Source organism: Camelus ferus, chromosome 2 (genome assembly GCF_009834535.1).
Source record: "Camelus ferus isolate YT-003-E chromosome 2, BCGSAC_Cfer_1.0, whole genome shotgun sequence".
Taxonomy (NCBI): Eukaryota; Metazoa; Chordata; class Mammalia; order Artiodactyla; family Camelidae; genus Camelus; species Camelus ferus.
This window is the reverse complement of record NC_045697.1, coordinates 65,219,075-65,235,061: the sequence shown is the minus strand read 5'-3', so window position 1 is coordinate 65,235,061 and position 15,987 is coordinate 65,219,075. Positions and strand designations below refer to the sequence as shown.

The window sequence follows — 15,987 nt, the reverse complement described above, 5'->3', positions numbered from 1 at the left end:
AGCAAGTGATGGAAGACTCACTGACTAAGTTATTGAACACAAGATTAGGACAAAAAAAAATTTTTTTTTTCCTGCGTGAGGTAGGCAGAAAATGACCTCCCAGATATGCCCAAGTCCTAATCCCTGGAATCTATGGATAGGTTAGGTTACACAGCAAAGAGGAACTAATACTCCAGATGACATTAAGGTTGTCAATCACCTGACCTTAAAATAGACAGCTCCTATTACTTCAGCAGGATTAGTGTAATCACAGGGTCCTTACAATTAAAAGGAGGAGGCAGAAGAGGAGAGTCAAAGGGAGATTTGACTACCAAAGAATGAGTTGAGACTTTTTGGAAACTTTAGAGATGGATATCTGAAGATGAAGGAAGGTGACCTTGAAAGAAGACATGTGGATGGTCCTTAAACGCAGCACAAAAAACTGACTCTCCCCAAGAACCTACAGAAAGGAACACAGCCTTGCTTACCCCTTGATTATGGCCCATTGTGATCCCAAGTGAGACTTCTGACCTACAGAACTGTAAGATAACAATTTGTGTTGGTTAACCCTCTAAATCTGTGATCACTTATTACATCAGCAACAGAAAACTAATATAGAAGTACAGTTTAGTCCCTAGGTTGGTATTTTTCAAATTGTGGTCCACTGAATTTTATTCTAGAATCATTTGGAAAACTTGTCCAAAAAGGAATATTCCTTAGCCCCATTCCATTCCTATGGAATGAGAAACTCTCCTGACAAAACCCAGAGATTTTTAACCCGATGATTTTTAGGAAACCGGTCTGGGAACCAGTGCTCCAACTTCTTAACGTTCTTTGTGTCACAGACTCCTCTGAGAAAAATCATGAAGGTTATGAATCCCTTTTCTCCCCAGTAAATGTACACACCCAAAACATTCTCACACTGCCTAGATTATGGTCTCTTAGTCTAATCTGCTTGCTTCCCTTAAGAGTAGTTACTGGACAAGCTGGACCAGCACAGTCACTGCTCTTAACGATTGTTTTCCTATCCATATTATATAAGAAGGTAACGTACAGATATTCACGTGTTAACTGTGTGTATTACGTCTTATGTAAATAGAAGAGCATGTAAAATAAAAGACATTTGTAAACTTATAAACACCTCTCCCGGTAACATTTAATTATGTTCAGTTAGTATTTAGACTAACTCTAGTTGGTTTTCAGGCCCAAGAAAAACATACGAGACTGTAGAAGACTGAGTTTTCAGGGAAGCAGACTCTGAAGTAGAGATTGGAGAGTAGGAGGTTCACTAGGGACTGCTCTCAGAAGTGACACCTGTGTGACAAGGAATGGGGGCAAAGGTCTGCAGAGGGAAAGCTGTGACGCAGTCCCACCAGAGAGCTCTGGAAGTGACACGGCCTTCAGGGTTACCCCGAGTTCGAGCTGGTGGAAGGAGGGCTTTGATAATGCTGCATGGACTTTGGTCCATGGCTCTCTTCAGCTGAGGGCAATTCCTGGAAAGGATAGTCAGCTGCCAGAACTCTCCTTGCTGCTGGGAGAATAAGTCCTTCACTTTTGAAGGGGAATTTGGGTGGCACAGGACAGAATGCATCCAGAAATTTTCCTTACATTTATGGATTCAAAGGTTATTGTTTTGATTTTCAGGGTAATTTGACACAAAAAGCCCTTATTAGTCATTTCTAGTCAATATTTCATCTTTTTTTCTTTCTTTTTTAAATAATTTTTTATTTAAATTTTATTACTGGGACATCTTTCTTTTTTAAAACAACTTTTTATCTTGGGGAAACACACTATACTTGATGTCAGAAAATCAAGCTTGGATGCTTACTTTGTTAACCACACAGTCCTGTGAACTCAGTATCAGTTTCATAGGTGGCATCTGTTGTTTTTACCTTCCCAGTATTTCTCCCCCTTTACTCAAATAACAAAACATTATTTTACATTTAACACATATGTATTCCATATGTGCTCAACCCTCTGCATTTATTACCAGATGGTCAACCTGAGCTCTCCATGTCTTTGGCCTAATAATTAGTTCACAGATAGTCACAGGGCCCAAGCAATGACTGAAATTTCATATATGGATAAGGAAAAAAAAATGATCTTTCTTTTGTATCACAAGTTGTAATGATGCAGTCTTGGAATTGCAAGAGCCAGCATGTCTAGTGAGAAACTGAGAATGTAGCCAGCAAGTGAAGTGGAACAGAGACAAGCTGGCCATTTCTTAGACTTCCCAACTACACAAGTTAATATTTTTTTTTCTTTTTTTGCTTATCTAGTTTGAAATGAGCTGTCACTTTCAAGAGAAAGGATGTTGACTAATGCATAGTCTTTTGATCAACCTCTGGTAGTCTGGTAATGAAGGTGAAGGCACAGTTCCTGTTCTTGAAGTATATCGTTTAGTGGAGGAAATGACAATTTAAACCAGTAATTGTTTTAATGTGATTAATGCCAATTAAAGAAATGTAACAAAAGAATAGAAGCACAGGGAAAGTAACAACTGATCACACCTTATTGATGCAAAAATAAAGTTATATCACCTAATCACTGAGTTATTTTAGTAAAAGTAAGTAAGGTGTGTGAAATATTGAAGCAGTTTGTAAACTGCAACTTTCTATGCAATGTACATTCTCATAATCAAGACTTTATTAACCCAGTCAAAAGTCCCATTTGTTTTTAATTTCCTTAGGCTGTTTTTTTCTTTGTTTGTTTATTTATTTATACCTATGGAAAAATGGAAAACAAAAAAAAAATCATGATAGGGACTAAAAGTTGATCTAGGTAACACCCTTAGAACTTGATATTCTAGCAACTATCAATTTCTGTGATATTTAATTTCTGTTACTTACTTAGACCAACTTCCCACAACTCTCCAGGAGGTAGTGGCTGATTGAAGTACAATGATTTGTTTTACTAAATTGTGTAAAACAATGACTTTATTATAATCACTGGTGTAAGATTAAATTTAATCTCTCTACTATAAATGGCTTACCTTAAACTAGATTAAAGTAGAAAAATCCCAGGTAATATTAGAATCTAATGCATAAACACATTTCTAAACTAACCCCCAAACCAGAAATACGATACCCTATTGTTCATCCTAAACCAGTGGTCAGCATCCAAACAGATCGCTTTTAGAATCAAGTCTCTGCTTACTCTGTGCCACGCATTGTGGGAGGTCCTTGGAAGAGAACGTTCAGCAAGACGATCTCTGCTCTCAAGGAGCTTGCTAGCTACACATCTGATGATAACACTGACCCTATTACAGCTAGAAAAATCTTACAGTACTACTCATTTTCAAGACTGTAGTTGCCATTTAAATTTAGTGGCATTCTCTAGAATATATTAAATAGTAATTTTCAGCCTGATCATTGTATTCAAATATCACCTTTAAAATATTGAATTTGGTAGGAAAAGATATTTGTAACTTAGGCTTTGTAAGCCTAAATTCTTTTCCTCTACTCAACTCCTTCGTTTGAGTAGATAACACACATTTAATCATTTTGAGCACTTAACGCTTTGAAGGCCTCACTGAGCAAGAGATGGCAGTACCGCATCATTGAAGCTTGATGTTGCTGAAGTTGCAACAGGATGTCAAGCTTTAAAATTGATATTTAGAGTCTTGTAGCTTTTTTTTTAAGGTAAAAAGAAATACATCACACTGTTGGACACATGTGATATATTAAGCTGAATGGCCCTTCCCAGCATATGAATAGCAAAATCTGTCAATACCTTGTTTCCTGGGAGAAAAAAAGGGGTTTTAACCATTGAGTTATTTTAAATTTTTTGTTTAGAAGAACACTTCCTTCAAGGAATTTGAGTCATTAACTGAGTATTGCCTTGTCATTTGTAGTATATTTAGAAAATAAAGATAATAATGTGCTGTATTAGATTTTGAGGTGACACAATCCAGCAATAGAGATCCACTGAGATTATCTACTTGATAAAAACTTGTGATTTTAACTTTGGGACATAGTATTTCAGTATAAGAGTCATTTTTACAGTAATGCTGGCTCAATATTTTTTAGGACACACATTGATGAATAAACCCAAAGTAGCAGAATGTCATTCTTGCCTACTTGACATAATACATACTACTGCAAACAAAATAGTTCAATAAGATGCCTTGATTAATTCTATGCTCATTGATGCACACAGAAGTAAATGAGAGAACTGAAAGCTGGTAAGTGGCCAAATGAGTAATAAACTATTTTAAGACTGTCTGGAGAGAGAGTTAATAATATTATAGTCATCAGACATTTGGAAACACCCTCAGGGTAATTATAAACATTTGCTATAAATTAAGAGGAATGTGTCCATTTTATAGGCCTTGATTAAACCTACATCAGGACTGCACAGAATAAATATTATGATTCCTAGGAACGCATTCATGATGATGGCCAATCAATGTTCATTTCAAAAGGTTCTACCATATGGCAATTTAACTGTAAGGAAGGTGATGTACTGAAGGGTAGTGCTTAAGGTCACTCAATTATGTACTGACCTTTAATGTGGGATCATTAAATCAGTGTTTTCAGAATGCAGGGGAGTCCATAAATAATCCATTCACTAATCCTTAAAGTTGAATTTATTTCTTTCTTTGTTTTTGTGTATATGGATGTCAAAAAGTAAGTATTTCCATACACAGAGAGAAGTATATTTTCATTTTGTCATTTCCATGCTAAGATATTTTATCAACACCTATTATATACTCCTAGGTCGCTGATTTTCAGAAAACTTAGTTTAACAAATTATAGTAGATATTTACACATGAGTAAAAGTTTTGTTGTAACTTAGAAGACTATCCTGAAACCTTAAGGAAAATGTCAGAAAAGCTAAGAAATTAAAACAAGTTTAAATTAACCAAAATAAACAAATCAAACTAAAATTAAGAAAGGAATATTTTAAAAGCAATTTTAAATGGGAAATTAGTAAGATAAACTTTTATAATTTTACATGTTATAATTTAACAATATTAAATTTAAAAATTAAGTTAATCAAATTAAAATAATCTAATTAATATTTAAATATGTATTTTCTTCTTATAAGCAAGGTTTCCTTCAAACTGGAAAGGAGAGCACATGTGTCCACATATGCCTTCTCTTCACCCAGAGGGTCTTCATGTAACTCAGGCTGGTGATTGAGTGCCACCATGTCCCAGACCTAATTATTTCGTTTAAGGTTTAGCACAGGACCCAAACAGAGCCTGAGATTTGATATGTGGACAAACAGCCATATGTGTGATGTTGATATATAGACAAAGAAGGAAAAGGATCTTTTTTTAGTATAATGATCTATAAGAATATGCTTGGAGTCACCAATGCCATCTGTCTTGCTTGAGAAGGAAGATAATACACAAAAAGAAGATTTAGCCAACTACTTTCAATAAGTTCGTGTCTCTACATCACCACTGTAACAAGCTCCTTAGATCCCTATCATCACTGTATCCCTCCATGCTCCGTAACTGGACCCATTGATTAGTTTTTGAATAGATTCATCCCAATACTAGGCTATGGGACCAATATTTTTTTAAACAAAGGAAATTAAAGAACCCAAATAGCTCCTTTGATGAAATGTACATCAACCTTCCTGCTTATGTCAGTCTTGTAAATCAGTTCTGTTCAGTCCACTCATCCATGAAATTCAACTTTTCTTTCAATATTCTCAGAATAGAAACCTCCCATTAAGTCAATCTATATACTTTTATTCTATTTTGAAGACAAGACATTCCTATATCTTTCTGGCTTCTGTATACTGTCAATTCCAAGGCTCCCTGACTCAGGAATCTAGCCACTGGCTGGTACATTCAACTAATTCCTTGCTTAGACCTCTCTGATAGTGAGCCTGCCCGGCCGATGACTAACTGCTTTTAATGAGCCTCCCTAAATATCATATTCCACGTACTAGACCAAATTTCCTCTCAGAAATTTGGCTGAAAGCATAAACAGCACGCTAAGCAAATTGAGGATGATGCAAAATTGGAAGGATAGGGCAATGTAACAAGTAATACAATAAAGATTTAACAAAATGTTACAAAGGCAGAAAATATGAGAAAACACAACAAGATACAAATTTTTTTGTTTTGCTAAAAAGAGGTAAAGGTCTCACCTCTCTAAGGCAATAAAATAGCATGTGGCATATTGTGTAATCAGTAAATGTGTCAGACTATATACAAAAATACTGAAAAAATAGAATAGATACAGGCATTTACAAAGGTGGACTATCTGAAAAGTACGTCAAGTTGAAAATGGTTAACTGTTCTTGGTACTTAGGCAGTAGAAGACTAAGTAGGCTCATGGCTTATAATCATTTTCTTTACTTATTGATAAATGTTTGCAAACAAAAGGATTATTTATTTTATATTATCCCAGAAATGGACTGTCTTGTCCAATACATTTTAAGTTTCACATAATGAAAAACTTCCTGACAATTAGAAATATCCAGTATCTATAATAAGAAATAGGCTCTTTCAGAATATAATAAATTCTTTTCTGTTTGAAGTATACGACAGAAACAATAATACCAGTTAAAGATAATGAGGAGGATGTCTGCTGAAATTTGTCTCCAAATGCCTCACCTAGGAACAAAGCTGGTTGTATCAGAAACACCTGGGTGATGTTAAAATATGTATGTTTCTACTGCTTATCTTGCAATAATTCTGTTTCCAGGGGTCTATAATGCCAAACAGCTTTCCATAGTAATTGTACATTTTTACATCCAGCCACAAAGTAGGAGAGTTCCAGTTTGCCACATTCTTGCCTGCATGTAGTACTGGCCTTCAGCCAATATAATGGGTACAGACTGGTATCCAGCTTTAATTTGCATAGACCTGTGGACTAAAATCGTTCAGCACCTCTTCTTGTGTTTATTGGCTATTTACATATCTTCTTATATAATTGTCTGCATAACTTTTTTTCACACTTTTAATTGTATATTTCTGTTGGTCTCATACTGTTGCTATGTAGGAGTTTAGTTTGTGTAATTCTCTGAACTCTTTACATAGCCCATTTATTTACACACGTTTTTCAGATATGTGTATTGAAATCTATTCCCCAGTTTGTAGTCTGCCTATTTATTTTCTTAACGGTGTCTATTATGAGCAGAAAGTTTTCATTTTGATGAAGTCCAAATTGCTGCTAGCTTTTTTGATTAGTTCTTGATGTGTTTTAAGAAATCTCTGTTTACCCCAGAGTCATGAAGATTTTCTCTTATCTTTCCTTCTAAAAGATTTATAATTCTAGCTTTTAGTTTAGGTCTGTGATCAATCTTGAGTTAATTTTTGTATGGTGTGATAAATATGTTAAAAGTTTTATGTGTTCTTTTCATACAGATCCAGAGTTTTCTTAGTACTAATGGTTAAGAGCACACCACCACTGACTGGGCACATTGGTCAATAGCAAAGTGACTGTGTATGTGCGGGTAAATTTTTGAACTCTATGATCTATTTGTAAATCCTAGGCCTCCAAGAAATGAGCTTTGAAATCAGATAAAACATTGAATCTAATTTTTCTCCAATACAAGTTCTTTAGATATTCCATATGAATTTTAGAATCAGCTTTCAATATTCAATCAGCTTTTAAATCAATATTTTCAAAACAGTCTTACATTTTTACTTCCTCTACAAACTGTATTCAATATTAACTTTTATTTCTTGCTTTATTTCAGTGGGTAGGACTTTCAGTACAACATTTTCTTCTGCAGATAGTTAGTGACATTTTCTCTTTTATTCCTGATATTAATAAATTTTACTTTCTCTGTGTGTGTTTTATTATAATGGTTTTGGTTTTGTTAAGAATTTATCAATTTTATTAATCTTTACAAAGTATTAGTAATTTTAGATTTTGCTAGTTTTCTTTATTGTTTGTTTTCCATTTCATTAATTTTCATTATTTTTTAAAAATTGTCTTCTTTCTTGTACTTAGGCTTTCATATAGCCTTATTTTGTTACATTCTGAAGTTGGAAGTTTAATTTCTTTCTAATTAAGCCTTGCTTTAAAAAAAAAAATGTAAGTGTAGGTTTTTGTTTTTGTTTTGTAGTTACTGTGCTCGGGGCTCAATGGGCTGATGTCCTTCCTGGGCATGATGCTTCTTTCTGTTTCTCCAGACCAGCCTGGGTGGCAGCTTGGCCTAAATGGCGCTTAGGAGATTCGGACTTAATCCTCTTTCAGACTCCTAGTCTTTTATTAGATGAACATGACTCTGTATCATAAGGATAATGGGCACATTGTGAGTACACTTTGTCAAGTCTCCCTATAGTGACCAATGCAGGCTGAAGTGGGGAACATAATTGGCTTCCATAATTTTTATAAAGTGTACTTACATTTCTTGCACCTGACCATTTCTGATGAAAGGTTTGAGTGCAAATAGGAGTTAATAGAGAAAAAAATGAAACCACAGCTACTGAAACGGGACACACCAAATTTCTGGAGCTGGAGGGAGAGAAGCAACCCCAACACTTGGGGAGGGAACATCTTTACACCTCCTAAGAAGTAGGGAGAGGAGATGGACATTAATGGTCTTTGTCTTTCAGGAGAATTTTTTTTTCTTTAAAGATTACACCCTGGTGCACACCTTTCAAACAGGTATAAGTGCCTTAAATTTGACTGCCAGGCATGCTATTCCTTCCCAGAAGGCTAGCCTCATAACTTGATTACCATTCCCCTAATCTTACCAAAATGTCTACTGAAAACAGTGGGGGATATACTTGTCCTGCAAAACACCTGTTAGTGTCTCCAAATACCTTCTCCACCATATTCTCATTGATTACATAGAGAGATAAGAAGGTTCCCAGACTGGTGCCCTAGAACAGAAATTGGTAAGCAATTTCTTAAAGGGCCAGCTTGTAATATTTTAGGCATATGGGTTATATTGCTTCTATTGAAAATGCTCAACTCTGCTACTGTAGTTCAAAAGCAGGCAGTGAAGATGTAAACAAATGTGTATTCTGTGTTGCAATGAAACTTTATTTACAAAAAGAAGTTTCAGGTCTTACAAGTAGAGTGTTGATCTCTGGAACACACAAGAAGGACAGACTGCACTCACTGCCCTCAGGCTGTCCCTTCTAAACAAGAGCTGGACTCAAATAGTCTATATAAATCGAGAACTCATAGCACCACTAGCTGGCAAGGAGGTCAAGCTGGAGGCCATACTGATGTGTGTCCCCTTTCAGGACACATGGTGAACAGGTTTACTAGAAGCCTATTGTAAAAAATTCAGGTTTGCTAAATTGGGGTTCCTCTGCTCTCATACCAGCCCACAGCATGTACAAATCCACCTAAGCAGTTCCACATAGCCTTGTTGTACCTGAGGCTGAGAGGAACTGACATTAATATAAGGCTCATGCTGCTTGCTGTGCCCTGAGTACTAACGTCTTCTCTCTCTAATCCAGGAGCGCAGTGTTTTCTGCCAGCATCCATAGAATTGAGGCAGACTAACTTGTGAGCTTGCAAGTAGGATAAAATCTCAGACCCATCACAGTAATTGGCAGTAGCATATCACAACCCCCAGTTACATGCAATCCTGGGAAATACAGTTTTTCAGCTGAAAGTACAGCTCTCTCAAGCAAATCTGGCATTTTGTTAGCAAATTTAAAAGGGAGGATGGTTACTGTACATGCAAGTGGCTATTTCTGCCGAGAGGTCAGCCTACTTTGACCCAGTGATTGTCCTGTTTCCATGCTTCCAATGATAACCAAACCTTCCAAACTGACATACAGTGTTCATCCTTGAATGATGTTAATATTCTGAAGATCTGCAGGCTTATAGTCATTGTCTGTCTTTAATAAAGATGGTTCTATAATTTCATTTGTAAACTTGTGTTTTTATTTCAGAGTGTCAGAAATTAATCTTATTCTTATTTCTATAGCATCAAAATAGTCTAGTGGTTGAAAGCAGGGACTATGGAAGAGACCAGCAGTTTTTGAATTCAGGCTTCTTGGACTTACTTCTGAATCCTGATCTCTTACTACCTCAGTTTTTTCCTTTGTAAATATCATCATCATCATCATCATCGTCATCTACCTCAGACAGCTGCACGAGGATTAAATGAGATGAACAGAGCCTGGGTATAATAAATGTTCTCTCTAAGATTATCTCTTGTTATTATATTCGTGGGCAATAGTTGACTGCAACCTTTTTATATTCATTATACATGGTTAGAAGCATAAGCTCTGGTCAGACTTTAAATCTCAGCTAAGTTTTGTGAACGCATTACCCATGGGTTGTTTCTGTTTTTCTATTTGTAAAATTGTGATAACAATATTATCCACCACATAGTGCTATTGAGAAGATTCAATGATACAATGTAAAATACTGATTCTAGTATGTGGCAAATAAAAATGATCAGGGATATTACTTCTAATATTTTTATTGCTGCAAGATTTGTTCACTCTTTCTGTCTTTTAGAGTGGCTGTCTCTCACACACTGTGAAAGTTAAGTAGGATTCTGAGAGGCAATACTCAAGATCAAAGTCTATCCATAAAGCCTTCTTTGATCACTGCTGCCGAAATTACACACTTTTCTTCATTACACAACACTAGCACTCAGTTTGCATCATTCATGACACAACACACTATTTTCTCTATTAAGGGAGTCATATAACTATTTTTCCCTTTTGATAATTGTAAGCCTCTTAAAGGCAAAGACTACTTTCTGTAAAAGTTTTAATCTCATATTTTGCATTTGCACTAAGTAAGTGAGCTATGAACACTTCCTGAATGACACATTTTTAAAAGTTCAACACTTCCTCTTTTCAAACTTTTTAAAAAATACCTTGAATCAATCCATTCAAATAGCTTCACATTTTTTTCCCCCGCTCTTCATCCATTTACTTAGAATCAAAGACTTGAATTTTCTTTGTTAAGGAATTTAAAGTAGACTTTTATACTGTCCCCTTAATCATAATTAACAGCTTTTGAAAAAAGTGTTTCTCTAATTAGCTGGATATAGATGCCTAATCCTTTTTTAAAAGTGTACTTTTCTAAGCAAAATACATTTTCAATAACATTTGGCTCCAGCAGGCTGCCTGATTCCATCCATGGATGATGCTTAATCCATTTCTTCATGAAAGTAATTCCTGATAACCAAGATAAAAGTCAAATATAATTCCAATGTTTGAACTTAAAATGATGACACTGATGAATGGATATGTAAATACATGTAGCCCTCTTCAAGGTACAAAGTATTTGGGTAGCTTGATGTTTACTTTGGACTCTAGCCCAGTTCTTTACTAGTAAGATTTATTATAAGTATCAAAGAAAAATTTTCTTTCATTGAACAAATGTATTACTGGAAATAATTTTAATAGTACAAGCTGGGTACTTTTTCATGAATTATTAAGTTAAATTGTAAGTTAAAATCAAGTTTATCATCAGAGTAAAGAAAAGTGCTTTTTATTATTCCCAAAACAAACACTGCTTCTAACAGAGGATCCAGTCAAACACTGTGATTGTTGCATCCTATTTATTCAAAGGAAAACAAACAAACAAAAAAGAGAATGAAGAATTTCAAATGTATGCAAATGAGTCTGTGTGACTATGAATTTAGTGTACATTTAAAAAAAACATTTACCTCATCAGTAATAAAAGTGTCTTCTCTTGTGAGAATTCCCTAACCTGCAATCCATGTAAGACTTGGAAGTAAGATAACAAGGGATTTTCTTTCCTCATGGACTTTTATAAATAAAGAGTAAAATTCTTATTTAAATGTTTTAAAAACATCTTCATCAAACATTACTGTTGTGTTCTGTATTTTACAAGACTATTTTGTTAGGACTAACTAAAAAGTGTTTTCTCCCCTTAAAGAAAGAGTTAGGATTTAAAAATTCATTATTTCAAGTTATGTTTGAGTAGAGGTCATAAAAATACCATTTATTGTTATAAAAACCCTCGATAATCTGGGAAAAAAAGTGGCAAAGGCATACTTAGCACACTGATTCCAGAGGTAGAGTTTACCATGTTTACCAAATAATCCTATCAGTGAACATCCGTTTTGTGTCCCATCCTTACTTTTACTGATGAGCCAGTTATTTTTCATTTCCTTTTTGCTTATTTTATTCATTTCAGTCTCTTCATCTTTGTTCTGTGACCCTTAAATAATATGAATTAAGAAACAAAATAAAGATTTCCGTCCTGGAGACAAAGAACTATGCTTTTAGAGGGTGCCACAGAATTTTGGCTGAAGCCTACCCATCAAGTTTAATGGAACTCTGCTGCCAAAACCCCATGCGACCTTTGAATATTTAGGGCTAATGTAACTGCCACTTGCTCTCCCTCCCTGGGAGTCCACAGAAGCTCTTATTTGCTGCTTCCCAGATTTCTGCCAACCTGTTTGTGCTCAGTTCTGTTGATGCCACTTTCTGGCCCACTCTTGTGTAACTGTTCTCCAAGATAGCTCACAATGCTGAGTAGATTAGGATAAGAAAACTCTTATTTTAAAATAGTTATTTATTTGCTAAGAAAAATAAGCTGCACTATAGAGGGTAAAGCCTTCTTGATTTTTTAAAGAAAAATGTAAAAACTAGGCCCATCTCTATTGACTAGAACATCTCTGAGACTCGTTCTTAAGGCAAATCTCTAAGGAAACATGTTTCAAAATATGTATCTTCATCAAAATCTGTTTATTTCCTCTCATTTTATTATATTAATCTCTACTCTGTTTCTTCTCTCCTGGTGTTGAAAATAATAGAGAAGCTATATTTGAACATCTCTGAGGTCAGTCAACTAGAAAACAGGTAGATTAATCCAGGAAAAAATACTTAAACAAAAGTGACATTTTTGCTTATTTTCTTAATGTAACATAAGTGAAAATAATGAGACAAACTGTCTTATCTTCAAATTATGGTAAATTTAGGGAAAATGCCTTGTGTTTTACCTTACAAAGTTAAATTAATTACTTAATTTTATACTAAGTATTTTTGTGAGCTTTCATACTGTAGATAATATGCTGGGCTATATATAAAGTAATATAAAGTGATCCCCAAAGAGTTAAATACAAGTAGATACTGAAGTCTACACAAGGGTGTAGGCAAGATACATCAGATTTTTTTGAACCAATAAACAGAAATGGGCAATTTTTTTTCAGTGTTCCAGGATCTGCCCAAAATGATTTATTAGTATTATATAGAGGTATGCATGTTTTTGAAAGGGGAGAAAGGTAGTATTGTCTTTATGACTTCCCATTATTTGAAAGATCAAGGTACACTGGAGTCACATTCCCTTTAGAAACATTTATAAACTGAGCATTAAGTATAGGTATTTATTTTTTAATTTGACTTCAAAGGGATACAAAAAATTGAACTTTGAAGCCTGAATCAAATTTTTTGTTGTCGTTGCTAGATTTGTAAGAAGGATATGATGGGACAAGAAAACCACAAGTAATAATGAGTAACCTCCTCAAGTTCTGCAAGATTCAATGAAGTTTCTTGCCATGCAAATATCAGCTTACACAAATCACAAACACTTACCATATTCACTGTCATAAAATATAATGAATTTCTGCCAGGCGTATTCTGTGACAACTCTCAGGATAACGTCGTTTAAGTAGACAGGTGGGCGAACAGAGAGAGTGTAGTCATCATTCCTGTTGCTCCGGGTGAGTCCACAGCCACTCCTTGGGGTCCCAGCTGTTGAGCGCTGGATGAAGAGGTGGGGGATATGCATGGCATCTGCCAAAGACTGGAGGGACCCTGCAGATGTGCAGCCAATGGAGCTGACCAGGGCCAAGATGCCTTGATTCATAAGCTCACAAGCTGCAAGAAAACACAGTAATATTCAAATGTCATATATTTTCTCTTTTTTTTGAGCAACAGTGACTACGGCTTACACAGTTATTATACAACTATGGAAAACATTTTTTTAAAGGAACATTCTATATGAGGAGTGCTATTGGAACTGACTTCAAGAATTTCGCCCTAATTCGTTGTTTAACGTCGTGTAATTTTCTTAGCTTCCCTTGGTCTCAGTTTCATCATCTGTCAAGAGGGTAAAATAGCATGCATCTTTCAGGATTATTGCTGAGAATCAGAGATAATTCAGTGTCTGTTATTTGTCTTTCATGTGATAGGTGTTCAATTAGTGATGGTTATACTTTTATAATTATCAATATATAACTCAGAGAAAAGGTAATTCTTTACTGAGTATATAATACAAGGTTTCAAAAAAAGGAGGTAATATGTAAACTGGTAAATGAATAAACGGGGAAATGAAGCATTTGAGGAAGGCATTTCTGGCCACAGAGAACAGCCATTCTGGTATCTAAAACTCTGATGACAGGTGTCTCTCCTATTCAGCTGGAGAAATGAAAATGTTTTTTGAAAATGTTTTTGTTCTTTTCCTTGATAATCTGAATACTCATGGTCAAATCGAATACTAAATTTCAGAAACTATCTCATTCTGGTTTCCAGCTGAGTAATTTCTAATTTCTACTATATGGTTTATGATCTCCTTTAATTTCATTTTAACTATTCTGTGCATGCATATACACTTACTTCAAAATATATTTAAAACTAGAACAAATATAAATTATGAGTGAATACAAATACACAGCATATGTAGGGAAAAAAAGTTCAGAAGTGATATTTAAGAATGCCACTATTTGAAGGCAAAAAATTAGAAATAAAATCAAAAGTAAATTCAGAAAGAATCAAGGCAAAATTAATTCCATTTGAAAAGGTCAGATATAGTTGTTCCAGTCTTTATTCTAGATTTCATGCATTCTAGATATAACATTCTGTGTATTTAAAATTTATTATAGATTCTTTTACATAATTCTTGAAAAATTCAAAGAAAAACTTAGATGATAAGTACCTCCATGTAATTAACTGGCCAGTTAACAAAGGCTAAAGAAGTGAAAGTTTAGAAGTACTATGCTAGTGACATGCATATAAACATCAAATAAATTTATTATGATTAATGTTAAGCCATCCAACACACATAAATTAAATTAATAATTATTAGGGGCATAATTTTCAAGCATGAGAGAGGTTATATGATTTCAGATAAATGTGAAAGATAGCCTTAGGGATGAGTGCTTCTTAGATCATAACAGATTAAGAGTGAAATTTCACTAAAAATCACACATAAAACCTATTCATATTCATGAATTCAACACTTATAAAAAGCAATATGAATTTATAGTTATACTTTCAATGAATTTATGCAAGAACACAGGTCAAAAGTTTGTTTCATTATGGTAGTAAAAAGACCACTGATGATTTATACAAGCAAATAGAAATTCACTTTAAAAAAATGTTTAAAAACTTGAATCATTTAGCATTTAAATTCAAAATAAGAAGAGTGCCTTAAGGTATAGACAGCTGAATTCAATCTTTAGATTACAGTGATTAAACGTGATCAAATAAGTGTACTAGTTTATATAAAGCTACGATAAAAGTTGTAAAGTTATAAATATAGAGGTCTGAGATGATAAAATTCAGATTCAGTATTAATTTGGTCACATATAACAATACATGAACATTATCTATTTTAATCTTCAAATTTAGAAGGATAAACTCTGAAGAGTCATATATTAATCATTCAGTAACAGAAAAAATTGCTTTAGTATATAATTTGTGATTTCCTCCTACCAACTATGCTACTCCCTATTGACTTCTGTTAGTAAGAATACAAACAAAGCAAATTCTAAAAACAATTGTTATATAAGCAAATGTATTATTTTTAGATTACTGCTATTTGGTAGTATCCATCTTGATACACATATTATCAAGAATAATGGAATTCTCCTGATAAAATAAAAATAAAAATCATTAAAAATTATAACCAGAAAACCATATAACATAAGATCTGAAAGGTAATTTAGAGATCATGGAACCCAGAATGGAAAATCAGCTTTAACTGCTATACCAACCATGACTGGTTGGTTAGTTCGCATCCTAGAACACTATCTGAAGAAAGACTCTGAGACTCAAAAAGAGTACCAAAATCATGGTGCTAGATTTCTCAGAGAAAGAGACTGGGAGAATAAGCAGTCTGCAAGTCACAGACATGCATC

General features: G+C 34.3%; 1 protein-coding gene across 3 annotated transcripts in view; it reads right to left on the bottom strand.

Moving 5' to 3' along the window:
* GRID2 (glutamate ionotropic receptor delta type subunit 2) overlaps positions 1-15,987 on the bottom strand; it is a 1,267,610-nt gene that overhangs the window by 584,437 nt on the left and 667,186 nt on the right. For all 3 annotated transcript variants that reach the window (XM_032459821.1, XM_032459811.1, XM_032459829.1), the window contains exon 3: positions 13,442-13,726. In XM_032459821.1, coding sequence (XP_032315712.1) covers positions 13,442-13,726 — 285 coding nt within the window. The remainder of the gene's footprint in view (positions 1-13,441; positions 13,727-15,987) is intronic.